At 35.6% G+C, this 22,933-nt stretch overlaps 2 protein-coding genes and 1 long non-coding RNA gene across 23 annotated transcripts in view; 1 reads left to right on the forward strand and 2 right to left on the reverse strand.

The window, feature by feature from the left end:
• LOC123878072 (heterogeneous nuclear ribonucleoprotein L) overlaps nucleotides 1-8,420 on the forward strand; it is a 366,077-nt gene extending 357,657 nt beyond the window's left edge. For 14 of the 18 annotated variants that reach the window (XM_045925113.1, XM_045925119.1, XM_045925114.1 and 11 more), the window contains 7 exons: nucleotides 413-523; nucleotides 1,289-1,410; nucleotides 1,649-1,799; nucleotides 2,601-2,719; nucleotides 3,131-3,219; nucleotides 3,524-3,677; nucleotides 8,297-8,420. In XM_045925113.1, the coding sequence (XP_045781069.1) occupies nucleotides 413-523; nucleotides 1,289-1,410; nucleotides 1,649-1,799; nucleotides 2,601-2,719; nucleotides 3,131-3,219; nucleotides 3,524-3,677; nucleotides 8,297-8,300 (750 nt within the window). In that variant the 3' untranslated portion in view covers nucleotides 8,301-8,420. The remainder of the gene's footprint in view (nucleotides 1-412; nucleotides 524-1,288; nucleotides 1,411-1,648; nucleotides 1,800-2,600; nucleotides 2,720-3,130; nucleotides 3,220-3,523; nucleotides 3,678-8,296) is intronic. The other 4 variants (XM_045925116.1, XM_045925122.1, XM_045925120.1 and 1 more) reach the window with 2 other exon arrangements.
• Nucleotides 8,421-9,347: 927 nt separating this feature from the next.
• On the reverse strand, nucleotides 9,348-13,344 carry LOC123878085. Its single transcript, XR_006798741.1, has 2 exons — nucleotides 11,234-13,344; nucleotides 9,348-11,146 (listed from the first exon to the last, which is right to left on the reverse strand). It is a non-coding gene; the product is annotated as an uncharacterized LOC123878085 (long non-coding RNA).
• A 2,742-nt stretch (nucleotides 13,345-16,086) lies between these two features.
• The window catches only part of LOC123878067 (zinc finger protein 26-like), a 28,473-nt gene continuing 21,626 nt past the window's right edge, over nucleotides 16,087-22,933 (reverse strand). For all 4 annotated transcript variants that reach the window (XM_045925092.1, XM_045925094.1, XM_045925095.1 and 1 more), the window contains 8 exons: nucleotides 22,575-22,716; nucleotides 21,665-21,805; nucleotides 20,456-20,515; nucleotides 19,710-19,745; nucleotides 19,179-19,230; nucleotides 17,623-17,679; nucleotides 16,816-16,871; nucleotides 16,087-16,411 (listed from right to left, as the gene is read on the reverse strand). In XM_045925092.1, the coding sequence (XP_045781048.1) occupies nucleotides 16,337-16,411; nucleotides 16,816-16,871; nucleotides 17,623-17,679; nucleotides 19,179-19,230; nucleotides 19,710-19,745; nucleotides 20,456-20,515; nucleotides 21,665-21,805; nucleotides 22,575-22,716 (619 nt within the window). In that variant the 3' untranslated portion in view covers nucleotides 16,087-16,336. The remainder of the gene's footprint in view (nucleotides 16,412-16,815; nucleotides 16,872-17,622; nucleotides 17,680-19,178; nucleotides 19,231-19,709; nucleotides 19,746-20,455; nucleotides 20,516-21,664; nucleotides 21,806-22,574; nucleotides 22,717-22,933) is intronic.

Raw genomic sequence — 22,933 nt, forward strand, 5'->3', positions numbered from 1 at the left:
ATTATAGTGTCACTAGTGAGATTGTAATATCACGGCTTTGACAATATACCTAAACCGTGGCTTAGCGGTCAAAGCGTCGGGCGCAAGTTCGATTCCTGCCGGTTGCGCAATTTTTGATATGTATTTAAAAATTATTTAGAGCTCGTTCACACAAACTGCGTAAGCGTAGACGTAGCGTGTACCATTGCTTTGTAATGTATGGAACTGTATGAGACACGACATCCTGCTTGCGTGGCGTGAACGTTCACGTAGACGTAATGCGTGCAGTTACATCTATGGTTTCACGCGCGTCACTACGCACGTGTCACGTGTACGTGCTGCATACGCAATTGGTGTGAATCGACCTTTAGGGTATAGTGTATAGGGTGTACTGTTGAGCGGGCGTGTACTGAGAGCGGGCATATGTACGTAGGGCGCTCCTCCCCAGCAGGGCGCGGTGATGATGGTGTACGGGCTGGACCCCGCCACCGTCAACGCGGACCGCCTCTTCAACCTCTGCTGCCTCTACGGGAACGTCGTCAGAGTGAGTCGCTTTATCTTCTTTTTACCCGACTGCGGCAAAGGAAGGGTTATGATTTTAGCAGTCTAATTATATGTATGTATGTATCCAGATTCTGTGTGTTCCACCGTAGCGCCTAAACTACTGGGCCGATTTTGATGAATGGGATGTCAATTGATTCGTTGTAAAGGTCCGGGGTGACATAGGCTATATTTTATACGAAAACAATTGACCTAACGGATGTAATATCAAAAAAAGTGAAGGTCTCCAAAATTTTTTTTTGCTATTGTATCGAGTGGGATGTCAAATGAAAGAGTAGATAATTCTGAGCTCATAAATATAAATGTAGAACCATATTAAAGTATACCAAGTGATAGAAAAACAATTTTACTCAAATATTTCAGTGTTTATTAAGACGATCGCAGTCGGGTTTTAGTTTTCAACTTTATCTTGTGGTAGTATAGTAATTAGTAGTAGTATAATAATAATAGGTAGTAGTATAATGTCGTAGAACCGACGGCGATGGGGCAGACGTGTTCTGGACACGGGTAAGCGCAGTGTGGGACGACTTCCAGCCCGCTGCACCGATGGCCTGAAGGAGGTGGCGGGGAGCGGGTGGATGAGGAAGGCGGAGGACCGTGTTTGGTGGCGCGTTCTTGAAAAGGCCTATGTCCAGCAGTGGACGCATACAGGCTAATGGATGGATGGATGATAATAATAGCCCTAAGTTTTTGCAAGCTTTCTAATTTCAACCTGTATTAATTGTATTATTCGTTGTCCCTGTTGCAGATAAAGTTCTTGAAAACGAAAGAAGGCACCGCCATGGTACAGATGGGGGACGCGGTGTCGGTGGAGCGATGCGTACAGAACCTGAACAATGTCACGGTCGGAGACTACACGCTCACACTCGCGTAAGTACTACGTAGATTTTAGGGTTCCGTACCTCAAAAGGAAAACGGAACTCTTATAGGATAACTTTGGTGTCTGTCTGACCGTCTGTCGTCTCTGTCAAGAAAACCTATAGGGTGCTTCCCGTTGACCTAGAATCATAAAATTTGGCAGGTAGGTAGGTTATATAGTACAAGTAAAGGAATAAATCTGAAAACCGTGGATTTGTGGTTACTTATACTATACTTTTTGGTTTTTCAGATTCTCAAAACAGGCGTACCTATCGGAGGTGATGAACCCATATCCTCTCCCAGACAAGAGTCCCTCGTTCAAAGACTACGTCGGCAACAAGAACAATCGCTTCCTCACGCCCGCCTCCATACACAAGAACCGGATACAGCCTCCCTCAAAGGTACGAGCAGTTTCTTCCCTCTGAACTCCGAAAAGTTAGATGTTGAGCGAGAGTTACAGTAGGCGAAGGCCAAGGAGCGGGCCCACGACCTCTCGAATAGGCTATCGCTGCTTTTTAGGGTTCAAAAGGAAAAACGGAACCCTTATACGGCTTATAGGATCACTTTTTTGTCTGTCTATCTGTCCGTCTGTCTGTCTGTCCGTCCGTTAAAGATGGCACCGCCATGGTACAGATGGGGGACGCGGTGTCGGTGGAGCGATGAGTACAGAACCTGAACAATGTTACGGTCGGAGACTACACGCTCACACTCACGTAAGTACTACGTAGTTTTTAGGGTTCCGTACCTCAAAAGGAAAAACGGAACCCTTATAAGATCACTTTGTTGTCTGTCCGTCTGTCGTGTCTGTCAAGAAAACCTATAGGGTACCTCCCATTGACCTAGAACCATGAAATTTGGCAAGTTGGTAGGTAAGTCTTATAGCACAATAAAGGAATAAATCTGAAAACCGTGAATTTGTGGTTTACATCATTAAAAAAAAATTAAAATGTGTTTCAATTTTCAAAGTAGGATAACTACTTGTATACCAAATGGAGTGTATATTATGAAAGGGCTTTACCTGTACATTCTAAAACAGATTTTTATTTATTTTTATTTTATCGTGCAAAATGTCGGAAAAAATACCCAAGTACGGAACCTTCGGTGCGCGAGTCTGACTCGCACTTGGCCAATTTTTATCCCGTTGGTTTGCTATTACTTATATAAAAGTTTTTCCATGTTCGCCAATTGTGTACTTGTTCCAGGTGTTGCACTTCTTCAACACCCCTCCAGATGTATCAGACGAGCAGCTGCTGCAGGTGTTCAAGGACTACGGCGTCACTCCGCCGCACACCATCTCCAAGTTCCCGCTCAAGAGTGAGAGGTGAGCAGTACTCTACACTCCTAGAATCATCCCTCAGGATTTTCAGAAACTTCCATCAGAATTTTCAGAATTATTAGAAACTTTAGCCATGCGTATGAGGAATGATGACGCAAAACGTTTGTGTGTATTCGGATGAATCGTGAGATAAATCAGAGATGTTTTGATTGAATTTTTCATCAGGATTTGCCAATTTTTCTTCAAAATTCACTAGTTTTGATAAATTGTTTCATATCTTATTAGAATTTTACCTGAGGATTTTGGAACATCGCGCCTTTTCTTCTCGGTAGGAAAGGCATTCCGAACCAGTGGTAGATGCATTTGACGATGCAAAAGTACTTGTAAAAGTTTAATTGAATAAAAAATATTTTTATTTATTTGCTTTAAATAATTTGTGGTGAAAATACTTTGCAGGTCGTCGTCGGGGCTGATGGAGTTCCAGAACATATCGCAGTCCGTGATGGCCATCATGGCGTGTAATCACGCCACCATACAGCACCCAGGTATCTACCCTCTCTTGTATAGAAGCACGCATTACTTTGCGGAAGTCTATGATACACAAGAAACCAAAACATTAATCCATACAAATAATTATAAATGTGAAAGTGTGTCTGTCTGTCTGTCTGTCTTTCTGCTACCTTTTCACGGCCCACCGATTCCACACGGCACTGATTCTTGCGATATGCACTGTCCGCCCTCCTCCTGCCAAACTTGTAGGAAAAGCCACCCAGCATTACGCACCATCACTGGATGATATATTTTTCAGCTTTTAAACCAAAATTAATACGTCTCGCGTAATATTTCCAGGCGCGAAGTTCCCGTTCGTAATGAAGCTGTGCTTCTCATCGTCGCGGCAGATCGGCCAGGGCAAGGGGCCCGCGACGCCCAAGCCGCCCCACCAGTCCAACCAGACCCCCGACCAGAGGCCCGGCCAGAACAACGGCCTCGAGCACGACTACTAGTAAGAGATCACCTTAAGCTAGCTACTGATACTGCGGTGTACTACAAGCCACGGAGGTTGGGAATGTGAGGTACTGTTTATACTGAAAGAAGCGCTCTCTCTGTTACGTCCCTTACAAATGACAGAGACAAAAATCTCAATGGGCGTTAACCACTTTGAGTGGCCAACCAATCAAATACATATTATAGTGCATTTTGAGAACTCACTCGCCATTTTTGAGGCTCAAAAAGCCGTAAAACCAGTTTAAAAATCGCGCGCAGTACGTCTCGTTCGAAATGTACCTTAAAATGAGTTACTCGCAATTTCAACCTTCGTGGCTATAGCTGTAATGTAAGAGATGTTAGTTTTTAACTGTGTAAAAAAATATATAAATACATATTCAACGACCTAGACGTACTACGCACTAGATGGGTCATTCTGAATGAAAGTCTAAATTAGTAGAATGCATACATTTTGAGATCTCACTCGTCATTTTAGCCCTATGTGTCAACTGCCATGTTAAAAATACGATTTTAGTTATTAATTTAAAGGTAAACCGTGCTTTTGATGTGACAGACACTTCGTACAAAGAATACTTGTTAGAGCAAGCTCAGTGTATGGAAGAGCTCTGAAGAGTGACAAGGACAAAAACTTGTTCATATTGACCCGTCTAGTGCATAGTACATAGTAGGTCGTTGTACATATTATATTATATGTATATTTCAAAATGCAAAGTGTTGAAAAAGACATGTGTGCGTTGTAAATTGTAGAGACGTTGTCGGACCAATGTTAAGTCGATTCGGTATATTTTTTTGAATTTGGCAATATTTTAAGCCTGAGATGTGTTTAGTTACCAGTTTGCTTTGAAACTCGATCTGCAAGAAGTCAGTTTATCCGGTTTCGGTACGGTATATTTCGGTATCGGTACATTTCGGTATCGATACAAAGTGTGGGTATTACCCACATAAACCACATTATTTATCATCAGTTTTCCAAAATTTATAAATAAATAAGCCATTTATTCCTAGAAGTTATTGTACTCCACACTAATACTATAAATGCGAAAAGACACTCTATCAAGGTGTCCACTGTTGGACATAGGACTTTCCAAGAGAACGCCACCAAACACGGTCCTCCGCCTTCCTCATCCACCTTTTTCAGATCATAGGTCCAGCGGGCTGGAGTTCGACCCACACTGCGCTTGCCGGTCTCCGTTCCAGAACACGTCTGCCCCATCAGCCGTCGGCTCTACGACAGGCATGACCTGCCCATTGCTACTTCAGCTTGAATCCTTAGAGCTATGCCGGTCAGACAAAAGTCCTGCGAATTTCCTCGTTTCGGATTTTATCCCTGAGAGTGATACCCAACATAGCTCGCTGCCTTTAATATAACCTAAATATCTTCAAGGCAACAGTGAATAGGCACCTTCTAGGCAAACGCACTCCAACCTAGACCTCATCATCACTTTTTATTAAGCATGATTATCATCAATCTATCTCACAATTTAAAAAAGAATCCAGAAACAACGCGTTAAATAATGTAAATCTGATAATTCAGAATATTTAAAAAAAAAGAAAAGAATATTAGCCATGCTAATCATGACTAATACTCCCCTTTCCCCTCCAATTAAGCGTAAAGCTTGTGCCAGGAGTGGGTACGACAATAGTGCAGCGGGTGGGGTTTTAACCGCCGACCTTTCGGAATTCAGTCCGCTCCTCAACCGTTGAGCTATCGAGGCTATATTTGTAACGGTATTGTACCGATACCGAACCGTACCGCAAAATAAGTATATAGTGTGGTTCGAAGGTACACATTCAATATTTTTTTAATGTAGTCAATTGCTGGTTTAGTATATTGCACAAAACTGTATGTAGTTAAAACGTATGTATAGTGATTTTATTGATGTTATAATTATTTGAATGTCTAAATATGGTATTATTATTATTGTATAAGTTATATTCTGCCGTTTTATTCTATACATATGAAAACAATATTTATAACAATATGTACAGTAGCTGTTTGCCGGCCTAATAAAAAATTAATAGTATAAAATTTCAGAATTTTAAAAGCTATACAATACGTGCGATACAGTTTTGTACCGCTGAAATATTTTTCGACAAAACTTTAACTGTACAGACAGCACAAAAACCGTTTTTGATTTATAAGGGAAACATTTTAGCGGTACCGAAGGCTGTAACGAATACCGTTATAATAGTACTATGAGTAGTTCAAGTATGTCGCAAGAAACTGTTTTTTTTTCAATATTAAAAAAAAAGATATCATGCTTATTTAATACTGTTTAAAATGACTATTTTTCTCGTAAAATGAAAAAATGTGTTTGTATTATACTTGAATACTCCCCAAGTCCCCTAAATTAAAGGCATAATAATGTCCACATTAAAATTCACTTCTAAAAATTTGAAAAGAATTAGTTATATTTTTGGCAAACTTTGAACTGCAGTGTTTTATGAATGTGATTTTTTTGAAAAAAATTTACTTAATAAAAAAATATATTCCATATATTTTAAAACCTTATAGTAGGGACCATTAAGAGGCTATCGAACTATTATGTTTGCTTGGAAAATTCCTATTTTTTTTAAATAAAATCATAACTGAGTTTACAATGTCTAATAAAGACAAGTCTTTTGTTTATTCTTTAAAAAAAATTACTTGCTAATTTTTAATTAATTAAAAAATGCTTTTGCATTATAAATTTTTTATTAAATTTATAGTTTGAAATTTTTATTTTAAAATTATCTGTTTAAAAAAATTGTTTTGTAAATGCTTTTTTTGCGATTTTTTTTACAGGCAAACATAAAAGGCGCCTTTTTTTTTAAAAAAGGAATCACCCTCTCCTTTTAAACATATTATATATTCTTGTATAAACTGTACACTTTCCGAAATTTAATATTATATTGTTTATAATATAAAATAAAAATTATACCAAATGACGCTAGAAAAATATACTTACCTACATTTTAATGTTTATTTTAATTATTTTTTCACTAAGCTTGATTTTATTTTGTGTTATTCACACACAATCAAAGCCAAAAACATTAGCCAAAGTTTTTAAAAATGTTAGATTAACATATTGAAATGTTTTAAATATGTATTTGAAGAATGAATTAATTTTTGAATGAAAATGAACTCTTTTTTCGTCAATAGATTAAGTTGATAAATAATTGCATTCAAAGTGTCAGTCAAAAAAACATAATAAAAACTTTTGCATATTATTAATTTATGTATAGGAGTTAAACTAAATTGGCGCACTAGTTCAGAGGTCTCAAAATAAGTAGTTAGTTAGTTTTTTAATCGTTACCAACACATAAATAGATAGATAAGTTTTGAATCTAAAAATCTTTTGATATAAATTTATTTAATAGAAAATGCCTTTAGATTTTTAAAATAATATAAATTTTTCACAAAATATTTAGTTTTTTTTTAATAATGAATAAATTTAACAATAAACCGACAAAAAAACGAATAGCAGCTTTTTGTTTCCTGTTATTACTTGATGGATGGATGGTTATTTTTTCTCTCAAAGAAATAAATCCAGTGCTTTTAAAAATAAATGTAAATTTGAATGACATATCTAATTTAAAAGAAACCATAACACTTATTGTTGACTGCAACGTCAATTTTCTATTCTAAATCTAAATAGTTAATTAATAAGATGTATTTTAAAATAATCATGTACAGTCGGGCACAAATGTCGTATATTTTTAACGAGAGGCAATGTGTTTAATTGCTTTTAAAATAGGCTTAACGAATTTTAGATTTGTATTTAAAATGCTGAATATTTTGTAGAGTAAATTATTATATTAAAAATAGAAATAGACATTTTGAGCTCGACTGCACATTCTGTATTCGCTTGACCTGTTTGTGAAAAATGTCAATTGTATTTTTATTTTATGTTGGCGTAGGTATATTAGAAAATTATATAAATCGTTCGAAATACAATTAAAAAATATGTAGTATCTGAATTATAACCGTCATTTTTTTGCTAAACATTTAGACATTTTAATAAATCTTTACAAAAAGTATTTTTAAAAATAGATGTAAGTTTTGAGGGTAGTTGTGTAAAGTTGTATAATTTTTTGTTTGTATTTCGAACGATATTTTTTGTTATCTACCGCCAGTATTTTACTCTTTCTGCGTGTACTGTGGTAAAAATTAGTCAGTTACCTACATATCAAAAAGACAAATAAAGAGTTAGTGAGCTACGAGTATTAATAAACGTCTTTTATGTCTAGTTTTTGTTATTTTTTTAATTCTTTTGTCGTTTCTCTGTTGTTTTCTTTTTCGTTTCACTTTCAATAATTTTCTATTTCTGCCCCCACTTGTGAGATTTTATTACAAACATTAACTTTATACTTAACATTTATATGCGATACTGGACGAAAAAATATTGAGGTTCAAACTGAAAAAATATATATATTATCTGGGACTAAAATTCATTCAATTCTTAAATGCGTGTTTTTTTCGATTACACATGGATTTGACATGGAAAGTGCTGTTCTTTGATATGGCAACACTTGCAACTTGTCAAAATGACACTGACAGTACCTCAAACACGTTTTTCGGCTGCGATCGCGCTGTGTCAATACATGCAAACTTACATGAACGTATTTGCTTTCTAGCTAACGGCGATCTGGCGGGGCACACACAAACACACATATCAAGACGGACGGCAACACATAGACACACACAGGCACACCACTACGAGTGCGGGGATGGGGGGAGACGGCATTGCCATTGCTAAAACAAAAGCCCAAAAAAAATAATTACAAAATAATATAATATACAATAATTTTCTCTGGCACCACAATTACAGTAACACCCCTGAATGTACGGTAATTTTTCCCCGCAATGGCAATATTTCTATAATTCCTTGAGTACATGCAAACTTTTCTTGAGAAAAAAAAATTGAAAAATCTTTTAATATTGTCTTTGTTGAAATTTACAGTAATAATTGGCTGCATCTTTTTTTAAATTACATTTTTACTGAACACGGTATGAATTTTTGAGGTTTTTGAGTAACAAAATGTTCAGCAAATATTATTTTCTATTCTTTTAATAATAACAAAAAATTATAAATTATATTTTTTTAGAAAGCATTAGTTTTTTTAATGTTAGTACCTAAATGTAGCTACCTACCGATTTGTGAATTCTCAAGAAAAGTTTGACATAAAAGATACTTTTATAATTTGTGATCTTTTTCACTCATATAAAGACATTATCAGGTAGATTTTTTGATTTAATATAATATTAGACACAATAACAATTCTCAAGTATAACACGATTACATTTCCATATTTTTTCTTTTTCACTTTTTTAATTTTCTTTTTAGTTTTTTTTTTCTTTTGGATGTACTTCCAGTAAGTGCGGAGAGCATTTTTGATTTCTGTTTATTTTGCGGGCGGCTTAGAATTTATAAGCATTATTCCCATTTTCAAATAATTAATTTAGGTAATATTTAGTTATTAGTTTCTTATCATTCTATTTCGGTGCCGTTTTCAAACTCGTTATCTAATCTATATTTTTTCGGATGTTTTAATGTCTTTTAATATTTTATGTCTGATTTTTCAATCGGCAAGTAAACTTTACTTAGATGGCCAATAAATTAGACTTTTTATCGTCAAAACCCATTAAATATTATATTTTGTCGATTGAAAAATGGATCTTTTTATCAAATTCGAGTTTAGAAAGCGGTATATTAAAAAAAATTATCTTTATCCCATTTTTAGTGATGGATAAAATTAATTGATAGTTTTAATTAATTAATTAAATAAAATTAGTTTCGTGAATACGTGTGTGTGTACGCAAGGACGCAAAATAGGTGTTGATTTTTTTATCTTAATTTTTTTTAAATAATTATGATTCTTTGCGTGCCTAATTTGGTTGTACGGTTACAAAACCTTGGCAGTTGTGAATTTGTACAAGAGAATAAAGCAACAACGGTTTATGGAGGTAGATGATTTTGTGTTTTATTCTTTCGTTTGGACTTTTTTATGATAGGTCCCATGCTTTCGAGTGTGCATGTTTTCCGCATCTGCATGTGTTTCGTGGCATTGAAATGAACTGTTGGAGACGTCTGATTGGGAAAAATCCAACGGAATTATGCGAGCAAAAACGCGCAATGTATTCGCTACAATGCAATGTGCCATGAGTGGAAAGAGTGCCGGAGAAAAACTGCGCGTGCGTTTTTCCGCTTGCGGCATTCCGTTATATTAGTCCCTATAGACATATACGTAATATTTTCTTTTCCGAATTATGGATTATTTGCTTATTTTTTAGCAGCCATAACAATAAGGATTTTTAATTAATTAATTTATTGAATTGAAGTATTTACTTGAAGTATAAAGTTATATAATTGCAAACTTGAAATTGTAATTGAATTGAAATTGTAATTTTAGTTAATTGAATTCAAAATATTCAGTAATTTTTATTTGGAATTTTATTTATTTCATGTATTAAAATACACCTTTTTTAATACTAAAATATGGCCGCTAAAAGTTAAGCATAAGGAAATTCTGGTTTCAATAAATAATAATCGTCATTTTCTTTACCGAATGTAATAATTCAGCTTAACAATAGTGGAGCAAGTCGTTTCTAAATACATACCATCATACGATCATTTTAATATCTATTGGTATAAGTTCTATTATACACAAAACTTTAATTACTGAGGACTTCAAATAAAAATATGTTATGAATAAAGCAATTTTGAGTATGTCTTGACAAGTTTTATGGAAAATACATTAAAACAAGATCCGATTTTCACCCTTGAAATAATGTTTAACTGGCGATAAAATTTAACGTTTAAACAATTTTTTTTATTATAACGGCATATTTAATCGTCAGTTAAAATTTATTTAGCGTGTGTAAAATCAGTTCTAAATTTACAGTAAATATGTTAAATTCATCCTCTCATTTTTTGTTCCTGCACTTGACAGCAATGCCTAGCATAGGTTCTGTGGGTTAAGTTTTGTGTGTAGTAAAAGTATACCTTTATCCATTTTAAGAACCAAAATATGTAATTATAAGAAAAATAGAGTTTAGCGTCTTCTTTAGGCTAGTAGTAAGTGTCATTGCGATGTCAATTATATTCGACTAGTGGAAAAAATATGACAGTAAACAGATTTTCTATAAATTTTTCTTAAAAATGATAGTAAAAGTAAAACGTGACGATTGGATTTAAATGTAAGTTTTGAATATCGCCTGGCTGCACAATATTTCATTGAGTACGTTCAGATTTTGCAGGTATTTTTTTTTTTTGGAAAAATACGAACTCATTGTACAAACATATTAAATTTTATTGCTGAGATCCGGTTAAAATGGTGGGGGCTTTATTAGAAAAAAAAATTTAATGCCACACAAAATTCACCAACTAATTTAATATTTTCCATCAGTCAAAGTTTTCATATCACTTTTCCACGAGTCATATTCCATACATTTGACCATTTACTTTTTTTATTAAAATTCTATACCTTATTATTATAAGCCTACCTTTAAACTTTTTTTTTTAATTTTAGATTTTTTTCCGAACTTCTCAGTATACAAAAATCTATACTTACCAAAACAATATAACTATAGTTAACCTGCAAAATTTTGAGCCGTTACTTACTGGTTTTATAGATTTAGGTGGATACACGGACATAATGAATACTGCTGTATTTTTCGTTATTATTATACTATAGAATAGATGTGTGGTGTAAACTTTGTGGTAGCATGTCTATATAACTGTTTATGATATGGCACTCAATTCTACCAAACAGTGAAAATTCACACTCTTAATTTAAAGAAGTTGCTAACAATGGAATCAAAATAAGCTTTTTCACTCGTCAAACTCAGCTGACGCATTCAAAAGATATTTTTATTGTTTTTGCATTGAAAGTATTTTAAAAATACATATTTATTTACTTATAGACAAACTTAAGACAAATTTGTCAGTTAAAATTTATTTGGCAGTTGAAAAATCATCCCTAAGGCAAATAAGTATACCATAATAAAATGAGACTTGAAAAGTTCAAAGGGATATTTTTATATTGTCAGCAATTTCAAATTCCCAATTACTCCTTTGATTAGAAATATGCAATATTTGAATGATATGTCAATTGTTTCCATATCGTAAACAGTGATATAGTCGGCACAAAATTAATTAAATAAAAAAACAGTAATAGTCCTAAAAATAGCTGATTAAAGAACCCATTGTTATCAGAATAATAGATGCATATCTTTTTCTCTAGGAAATATTTTCAAATTAATGAAAAAAATAAATGTTTTAGCATTAGGACTTGGATGTCGTGATAGCTTAACTATGTCTTTATGTTCGATGTATATATGGAACGAGAAATTGATATGTTTTATTTTGTTTTCAGTAGTATGTGTTTATTTTTGTAATTAGAATGATACAAAAATGTTTTATGAGACTATTGTGAAAAATTTAACCAAAAATGACACGGTACTGTCAAATTCCTATATCCCTTTTTAGCAGTAATTATTGTAAAATTAAATTAATAATGGTATTAACGCCTTATAATTACCATAGAGGACACGAAATCAACGTTGGCAAAATTAATTGAATACAACTTCTCAGACGATTTAATGCATTCCATTAATTTTGAAGAAGTAATTAAATTCTTCTGAAAATTATGTATTCAATTAGAGTTGGTACTTGTAAAGGATGGTCCAGTGATTTTACAACATTTACTACTAAACTGTCTATGCCCAACATATTACATATATACAAATGACCGAAATCACGCTCAAATATACTTGTAATATGATATTCACAACATAACATGTATGGTAGGGCTACTGTAAGTTTTGCCAAGTTTTACGCTTAGCAGCTGCGCAAATCATTATTTGTATGTCAAATTGGAGTTCCAAACCGTTAGAGAGTGCTATATTTTTATCATACAGGCTTCGTTCAAGTGCAATTTTTGTAAATCGGCGATGGGGCGGAATTTCCAAGAAAAAATCCTGAAATGTATTTCTTCATTTTTTACCGAAAGCCCAAATACCAATTTTCATGGATATAACTTGAAAAGTGACTAATCATACAAACTTTCATCCCCTATCTAAGGTTCGAACCTTGTTAACGCCTTTAGGGCTGGAAATTTCAAAAATCCTTTCTTAGTGAGAGTGCCTGGACCTAGGCATGCCATAAAAGGAACTTTCTTTCAAAATTTCAAACTTTAAGGTTAGGTCAGTTAGTCACTTGGGACAAGTCTTTTTATATGTATAGATTACGCAGCTGCTAACGATTGAACTTTTACAAAACTCACAGTACATATCTATAAAGTTACACATACATAGCACGAAACCATGCCTAAGATACTCGGCGAAACATTACAAAAGGCACTCTAGCATTTTACATAATGTTTTATTAAGAATAATGTAACAATTATTTTCTATTTTTAGTTTGTCTTTTATTTCTAGACATTGCATTGGTAGTAGGTACTTGTAGTTACATGGTATAAACATTAAATACATGTCAACACAAACAAAACTTCTTTCATTTAACACTACCATTTTTAGTACATACTTGAATTCGGTAGTTTGGGTAAATTATTCAAAAGTAATTCAATTACTGGTGAATCAAATTCAATTAATCTTGAATTCAATCAATCTTGAATTCAATTCAATTAATCTTAATTTTTTTTCAATTACTGGTGAATTAAATTCAATTTTATTCTTATATATCTTGAATTGAATTCAATCGATCTTGAATTGAATTCAATTAATCTTGAATTCAATTCAATCAATCTTGAATTCAATTCAATTAATCTTGAATTAATTTCAGTTAAAATTAATTAAGTTTAAAGTTCAATCGAATGAAATTGGTGTACTAGCAATGTTCTGAAAAAACCTACCGAATTCAATATTCAACACATGTAAGACGAAACTGTCTTTACCCAAAACCTTTACAATTAAAAAAAATAACTTTGAATTTGATTTGTATAAGAAGTGAAGTGACATTATACACTTTTTACATAAAATACATTAAAAAATCACAATTTTTATTCCAGTTATAATTCAAAGTTATTTTACTGTACGACATATTTTCTGCTTGAATACTAACAGATAGTATATAAAACAAAACAGTGCTATCCGTTGAAAATCCTGAACAGCCACAATTTAGTTTTTATGACTATGACATGAAGCTATGACTATGTCATAAGCCAACTATGACTAGTTTTTATGACATAATAAACTTATGACAAAAAAGGCACTGAAACTTCGGTAAGTACATAATTCCAATTATTACTCATCAAGTACATATACTATACCAACATAGTTATTATTATCTACATTTTACTCGTATGTACAGCAGTATCATGCGTTTCATATAAAAAATTACACATATATTCAATTCCAACTCATCGCCAAATGCAACTAGAGTATGGTATCTTAATATATTATTCATTCACAAAAAATTATTTGCATCATTGCTACGATGTGCCATTATTAATATAATTGCTCAAATATATATTTATTATATTTACAAATTATTAAAAGTAATCTCATAACTTCTTAGTTATTATGTAATGATTGTATTTTACAAAGAGGCAAATTTTTCGCACCAAAGAGTTCATAAATTAATGTATAGAAAAAGTTAACGTTGGAAAAGAAGTACATTTCATATATATTATGTTAGAAAATGTAAATAGTTTATTTACGTTGATGAAGAAATGATTTTGTTTTATTTTATTGTAAAGTCTATGTAATTAATGCGTATTTTAATGTTAGGAGGAAGCACTTAAGGTCGCGAAAACAAATGTAAATTGTATAGAAATAAACAATGTTTTTGATTGAGTTGTAGTTTTTTTTCACATTAATCAAATAAAATTGAAACCAAATCAAAATAAGTTAGTGTGAACTTTTCCCGCCATATGAAATCGATTCCCGCTTCCCGCGTCTTTTATAGTCGTAGACAATACAAAGCTGTGTGGTCACGATATTCGTTTGACAGCTCACAAAAGGCCGGTGTACATTCTGCCAAGTGTTAAGGCTGATATACATACACTCTGCCAAGTGTAAAGTCACAGAATCCCTTGTTAATTTTGTTGAGTAGTAAAATTGGTTTCTAAACTACAGACCGTTCACTGTAACTTTTCCCTTGCAGTTATGTTGGCACCATTGCTTATTTGCTTTATTCCTTTGGCCTTAGGGTTTATTATTGTGTGAACTGCAATAGTACCAACATGATTGCAAGGGACAAGTTAGAGTGAACGGTCTATATGTGGCAGGGAATGTGGCTAATTTCGTTGTACACAATCTCTAAACTAAAATGACAGGTTCTACTTCTATTCTTTCCCACAAAACAAGAAAAATCACCTACGACTTTTCAGGCTGTATGGTCTACGACCTTTGCCTTTCCTGAGGGAGGTGAATTGAATAACTCTATCCTTTTCCGCCGACCGATGACCTGAAGAAGGTAGCGAGGAAGGCGGAGGACCTTGTTTGGTGGCGCGCTCTTGGAAAGGCCTATGTCCAGCAGTACGCGTCCAGACTGATGGAAAGGAATGGAATCTTTTTCCGCAGGGGCCAGGGAGCATTCATCATCATGTTCTACCCATTGCCGGCCCATTACTGAGCACGGATCGTCGCTCATAATGAGTACGGTTAACGCAATAGCCTGCCATGCTGGCCCTTGACGGACTTCACACACCTTTGAGGACATTAATTCAAGTTTATTTGAATAAAAATCTATTCTATTATGGAAAATTCTCAGGAATGCAGGTTTCCTCACGATGTTTTCCAATCATTGCAATTAAATATTACTTGCTTTAACGATGAAGTTATTTTTTTTAAAGTAAAGATTAATTGCTCGAAACAATATTTTTTTAAAGTAAAGATTAATTGCTCGAAACAAACTCCATCGATGTATACCAAACTCCGAGCTGCGTACTTGGGGTCGAACCTCCGATAACCCATTTCGTCTACGAGCGAGACCTGACACGCGGACAGACAATCAGACACCAGAGTGACATTGACTCCGTTTTTACGCTTTGGATAACCGTAAATATACATATTTCATTGTTTAGAAATACACGGTTCGAAACCTGATGAAGACTTCCATATAATTTTAGATTCTCACGATCGCCATCGACTGAGTTTCCGGTCGACTAATCAACCGTGCTTTGCATAATGACTCTTAAAGTATCTGCATCTTTTTCTTTTTTGTATTGCTAAAAAAGGACGTAACATGAATTTTAAATTTAAGTGCACGCTACAGAAAACAATAGGCTTGCTACTAGCAGCTAAAGTCATGAGGTTTGACAGTTCTAAATCAAATTAGGTTTGTCTGTCCTTTTCTTATTACATTGGTAAGAAAACGATGCAAACACTCTAAAATTTAGGTGCGCTCAGAATAAAAACCAACATTTAAATACATCAAATTATTTTATTGTAAAACTATTATTATAAATTATTATTTACATAAATGTAATTAATACATTTCACACATTTGGTTTACATAATAAAATTGCTTTTGAGTTTTCCACGATTGTGCCCAGCAGTGGGCAAGATACAATCAATCAATCAATCAATCAATTTATTGCGCTTAGCACTCCATCAAGGATATGACATCGACGATAAACTGCGTTTGTATTCAACTTAATTAATGTCCCACGATTTAGCCCAGCATTGGGCATAGTGTATGGTTCAGTCCACTAAGTGTTGATGGCCACCCATCCGCTGCTGCCATCAGGAAGGTTGATTGGCACTAACCGGAACTGGGGGCTTGACTGTAAATAAAAAAATTACATGTCAGAATATACAAGGTAGGCTTCAGTAGCCAAACTTATCCACGGAAAGAAGTTAGTATAGGACTCTCTCTGTTACGTAATCCCGTACAAATGACAGAGACGAAAATCTCAGAGGGCGTTAACCATTTTAAGTCCCAAACATTCGAACTCCTACTAATATTATAAATGCAAAAGTGTGTCTGACTGTCTGTCTGTCTGCTTGGCTGCCTGCCTGCCTGCTATTTTTTCACGGCCTAATCAGTTTAACTGATTTTGATATTTGGTACAGAGTTAGCTTACATCCCGGTGCCTTAAGGATATAGGCTACATTTTATCCCGGAAAATCAGTTCCCACGGGAATCTCAAAGACCGATCCGTTAAACCGATTTATATTGATTTCTCACCTGTTGGTCCTCGAGGGTGTTTTCGGCCAGGGGATCCATCTCACCCTCCACGTTATCTGTCGACAAATACATGGGAAAAGTTAATGGAAAATATATAGAAATATATTGATTTTGAAACGATTAGTTGTGCTCTCTTGTTAAGCAAAGGTTGACTAACGAAATCTAATAATTATAGAAGCCTCATTTTTTTAGCAAGTGTTTCAAAGCTGGCCCAGTGCGGTTTGGCAGACTTCACACACCTTTGAGAATATTATGGATAACTGTCAGGTATACAGTTTTCCTTACAGCAAGTGATATTAAATTGCTTAAAACGCATGCAAAGTTAGAGGTGGAACCCCCTATGCCTCTATTTTACCCCCTTAGGGGTTGAATTTCCAAAAATCCTAAGCGGACGTCTATGTAATCCTTTCTGAGCGGATAGCTAAGTTGCACGCCAAATTTCAACCCGATCCGTCCAATAATAATTTGAGCTGTACATTGATAGATCAGTCAGTCAGTCAGTGTTTCCTTATTAAATAACTAGCTGACGCCCGCGACTTCGTCCGCGTAGATTTAGGTTTTTCGAAATCCCGTGGGAACTCGTTGGTTTTCCGGGATAAAAAGTAGCCTATGTGCTACTCCAGGATATTATCTATCTCCATTCCGAATTTCAGCCAAATCCGTCCAGTAGTTTTTGCGTGAAGGAGTAACAAACATACACACACACACACACACACACACACACACACACACACACACACACACACACACACACATACAAACTTTCGCCTTTATAATATTAGTGTGAAGTGTGATTAATATACTCACGTAATGTCAATAAGGTAGAATCTTCACTCGCTTGCACTAAACTTATAGTTGTTTTGCCTGAAATTAACAAATAAATCTCATTACCCATATGTTGTTTGTTGGCTTGTCCTTCAACCACGCCGCAACGGAGCAACGCACTGTCGCATTGGATATAGTTAAAGACCTGGAGTTAAGGTCCATGACACGAGTCTGCCCGCGAAATTCAAATTTAATTTGGTTTTTCTCAATTTGTAAATTAATGCGACAAAGTAGGCTTACAGCATTCTAATTCCGCTAATGGCAGTATCATCTTCACAGGATTACATAAAAATCTTCACTTGAAAGTGTTCAGTTTAAGAAATTAGTCAAAATAATGAGTTTGACATGAGTTACTCACAAATTAGTCGATACTATAACAAATTTCTTAAACTGGTCCCTTTCAAGTAAAGATTTTTATATAAAACTGGGAGGATGATACTACCATTGGGGCAATTAAAATTGCCATAAGCCTACTTTGTCGTATTTAGTTTACAAATTGCGAAAAACCAAATTAAATTTGAATTTCGCGGTCAGACCCGTGTCATGCACCTTAGGTCCCAACTCAGTATAAAAGCGTACAGCGCTGATTTTAGCCGGAACCCCGATTCGGATGGCGCCACGGAATTTTAACTAGTTGGATCTTTTTTATCGTTAGGAAAATCGATCATAGATACCACCGACAACGGGGGAGCACAGTGGTTATGTCGGTCTCCTACCGACTAAAAACCTCACGAAAGCCCATCCGACCTGACGACGGAGCACAATGCCAAAGCAGACACACCAAACACTGTTAGAGGCATGCCATTTAAAAAATCTATTACAAGTGTAAATTAAAAATTTATAACACGCCCGACAAGCGAAGGTTACAGTAACTAGAAAAGAGCTGATAACTTTCAAACGGCTGAACCGATTTTCTTGGATTATAGCTAAGAACACTCCCGATCAAGCCACCATTCAAACAAAAAAACCAAATTAAAATCGGTTCAATAGTTTAGGAGCTACGATGCCACAGACAGATACACAGATACACAGATACACACGTCAAACTCATAACACCCCTCTTTTTGGGTCGGGGGTTAAAAAGTATGCTCCTGGAAAAAGCATATTATACAATTGAAGATTATGTAAATGACAAAAATCATGGATTTGGCTCGCTCCAGCAATGCGCGGGGCTGCAATTGCTTGTATAGTATGGAATATCATTGTAAATTGAACACTTGAAAAAAGCAACCGCCGAGTTTCTTGCTGGTTCTTCTCGGTAGGAACGGTATTCCGAACCGTGGTAAATTATATATATTTTCGGACCACCTCACCTACGCTATTTACTCTATCTATATAATATAATCTACCTAGATTTTTTATAATTTCACTATAATGACCCCATGATATTACAATGTCACTAAAACCAGGCGGATAAATTGTAAGAAATTAAGTCAATTGACAATCTACCGTTCAATGATAATATCACTAGTGATATTGTAATATCCCGGCTTTCATAATATGCCTGCGACATGTACCTACAACTACAAAATACATACCGTTTTTGTCATCTGATCCTAACGCTTCAGACTCTTCGGAAGCCGCGAATATCTGTACAAAAATAAAATCATGTATTAACAGATTTCATACAAAAGGAGGTTCTTAACTTGGTGACTTCATTCATTAACCGACTTCAAAAGGTTCTCAATTCGTCGGAATCTTTTTCTTTTGCTTTATTAAATTGCTCTACACTCGTTCTACGGCAAATCCAAAAGGGTTATGGTTTCAGCAGTCTATGTAGGTAGGTATGTCTGTTTGTATTTGATGGATTAATGGGTTGATTATCACACTAATATTATAAAGGAGAAAGTTTGTATGTGTATGTGTGTGTGTGTGTGTATGTTTATGTTTGTTACTCCTTCACGCAAAAACCACTGGACGGATTTCGCCGGAATCCGGAATGGAGATAGTATCCTGGATTAGCACATAGGCTACTTTTTATTCCGGAAAATCAAAGAGTTCCCATTTCGAAAAACCTAAATCCACGCGGACAAAGTCGCGGGCGTCAGCTAGTATCTAAAAGTACTTACAGGTAATTTGTTCGTCTTACTCTCGACGACCACCACCTGGAAAAATATAAAATACATTTTTAGTTCAAAATAACATAATAATTTGGAGCGTTGAATATAAGACAACATTTTTGATTCTACCTATTCAAATTTCAAAGAGATCCCAGAATAACCGTTAAGGTGGAATCAACGGGCCTGCCCGCGAAATTCAAATTTATAATTCAATTTTTAAACTAATACCTACTTTGTAGGCTTATGGTATTTTAATTTTGGTCCAGTTTAAGAAACTAGCTCTTTCTTAAACTAATTTCTTAAACTGGACCCTTTCTAGTAAAGATTTTTATATAAACCTGTGAGGATGATAATGCCATTGGCGCAATTAAAATGCCATAACATAATGCCATACGTTGTCGTATTAGCTTACAAATTGCGAGAAACCAAATTAAATTTGAATTTCGCGGTCAGACCCGTCGCTTGCCCCTTAAGTTTGATCTTAGGCGAGGAGAATTTGCTTAAAACTTCTGGTCTAAAAAGTTGATGGATCTAGTCTAAAGTATTGGGTAGAAAATACAAATAGTCTAAAAGATTGGGAACTTCTGTGTGTAATTATTGTGTAAAACATTGGGTACTTCTGGTTTAAAAGATTATGTTCCTCCGGTATTAAAGATTGGATTAGTTGGGTCTACAATGCATTCGGCTTTAGAAATTGCAACAGTATATTAACATTATTTAACTAAAAAAGAATGAGCAGAATACATAAAACTTACATTTTCACCCTGTTTAGTGACCCTTGGATGATTAACTACTATTGACTCCGCTAGATGGCCCTGGAAACAATAATAAATTGTATACTAAATATGGCCAAATACTACTTCGTCCCTTTGGCGGTGGAGACGATGGGCTGCTGGGGTGAGGAGGCGCGGGGCTTTGTGCGCGACATTGGCCGTCGTCTAAGAGAAAGAGGCTGCGATCCACGCTCTGGAGCCTACCTGGTCCAAAGGTTGTCCATCGCCATTCAGCGGGGCAATGCTGCCAGCTTGATGGGCACTTTTGTTCCAGGGGCAACCAGGGGTGGTCTTTTTGACGAGTGATGACGATAGCTAATAGTAATTTTAATTTATAATTATTAATTTAAATACATTTTATTCAGTAAGTATACTAAATTAGATTAGACAGATAAATACCGATCTTAGAATCTTGTAAATTTTATCAAGATTGCAGGCCCAGTGCTGAGCAAAGATTTCTTCTCAGAGTCAGAAAGGTTTAGGCCATAGTCTGCCACGCTGGCTCAATGCGGATTGGCAGACTTCACACACCTTTGAGAACATGGAGAACTCTCAGGCATGCAGGTTTCCTCACGATGTTTTCCTTCACAGTTAAAGCGAGTGATATTTAAGTGCTACAAACGCACATATCTGAAAAGTTATAGGTGCGTGCCCGGGATCGAACCCGCGACTTCCCTGGGAGCCGGACGTCGTTCTATCACAGTTTCTATGTAATTTTAAGACTACACCGAATTCTTTTACATAAAAATTAATGTTAGTCTGTTAGTTACCTATGCGTTCGCGCATCGTTTGTGCAATAGGGATACACAGGCAGAGAGAAACAGACGGGGAGAAAGGGCAGAGAGGGGGGGGGCAGAGATAGGGGGGGGGCAGAGGGGGGGGGGGCAGAGAGAGAGAGAGACGTTTATTAAATTTTAGGCTGCAACGCTGTGCGAGCTGAATTGCGTCGTAACATGAGTCGCGATTTACTTAAACAATTTTGCAAAGTGATAAAACTCAAAATCATTTAATCAAAGTAGGTGGGGTACACTGCTGTACACCTTTTGAAGGTCAGAATTGTAAGATTTGTAAGATGATTTACTGGTGATAATTTATTACGTAAACATAAAACTAAAGCTACGAGGGTTCCAAACGCGCCCAAGTCTGAGAAGAGCCCACAACAAACTCAGCCGGGTATCATTAGCAACTTACGCTAGTGTTCATGTGATGGTAGAGCAGCTGTTTCCGCATATATCCGGTTCCGCAAACGACGCACTCGTACGGCTTCCGGTCGCTGTGGACGAAGCGATGCGTGTTGCGGTTGTCGCGAGAGTTGAACGACTTTCCGCACACCTGCAAAATTCCGCACAAACCGAATTTTTAAAAACCGGCCAAGACTCGCCACGATGGATTCCGTACCATCGTACAAAAAATAACACTATTTTTTTTTTAATTTTCATGGCGGCTATTTTGATGTTTCTATTAGTTGTTGTAGCGGCAGTAGAAATACACAATCAATCAATCAATGAAATAAGCCAGTTTGCGTCTAGGCCATAGACCTTTTCAAGAGCGCGCCACCAAACATGGTGCTCCGCCTTCCTCATCCACCCGCTCCCTGCCACCTCCTTCAGGTCCTCGGTCCAGTGGGATGGAGGTCGTCCCACACTGCGCTTACTCCCCCATCGGCCGTCGGTTCCACGACAGAGATGACCTGCCCATTACCACTTCAGATTGCTAATCCTTTGAGCTATGTCGGTCGCTTTTGTTCGTCTGCGAATTTCCTCGTTGAGAGTATCCTTGAGAGTGACTTTCAAGTGCGGCTTAGTAAAAAATAATTTTAAAAAATTGCATCTAGCCGAGCAACGAATAACATTTAGCAATGAATAATATTTAATATCTGGTAATGATAATTTTAATAATTTTAATTCTATTCTTATTGTATTTTTAATATTAACCATTTTATTGTACCTAAAATTGTATTTGCAATACCCTGACAGGGTCTCATGTATTTAGCTTTTAGCTTTAAGCACCCACCATCAATTAATGTAAATGTACATGAAAGCAAATAAATAAATCTGAATCTGAATCTGAATCTGAATCAACATAGCCCGGCCATATTTACCTCACACTTGTAGGGTTTCTCCCCGCTGTGTATTCGAGCGTGCTTCTTATAATGCTCGGGGTACACGAACGTGGCGTGGCAGACCTCGCACGACAGCGGGCGCTCGCCTGTGTGCGACGCCTTTATGTGGTAGTCCAGCAACCTGACAGACGGACGGACAATGTGTGATTATTTATAGCGATAATTTCATACTTTATTATTTACTAGAGGTTGCCCGCGACTTCGTCCGCGTGGATTTAGGTTTTTTAAGATTCCGTGATAAAAAGTTACAGGGACGCAATCTACGTCGGTACCAAATTTCATAAATCGGTTAAGCGGATGGGTTTTTAGGAATCCCGTGGGAACTCTTTAATTTTCCG

Source organism: Maniola jurtina, chromosome 25, assembly GCF_905333055.1.
Source record: "Maniola jurtina chromosome 25, ilManJurt1.1, whole genome shotgun sequence".
Lineage (NCBI taxonomy): Eukaryota > Metazoa > Arthropoda > Insecta > Lepidoptera > Nymphalidae > Maniola > Maniola jurtina.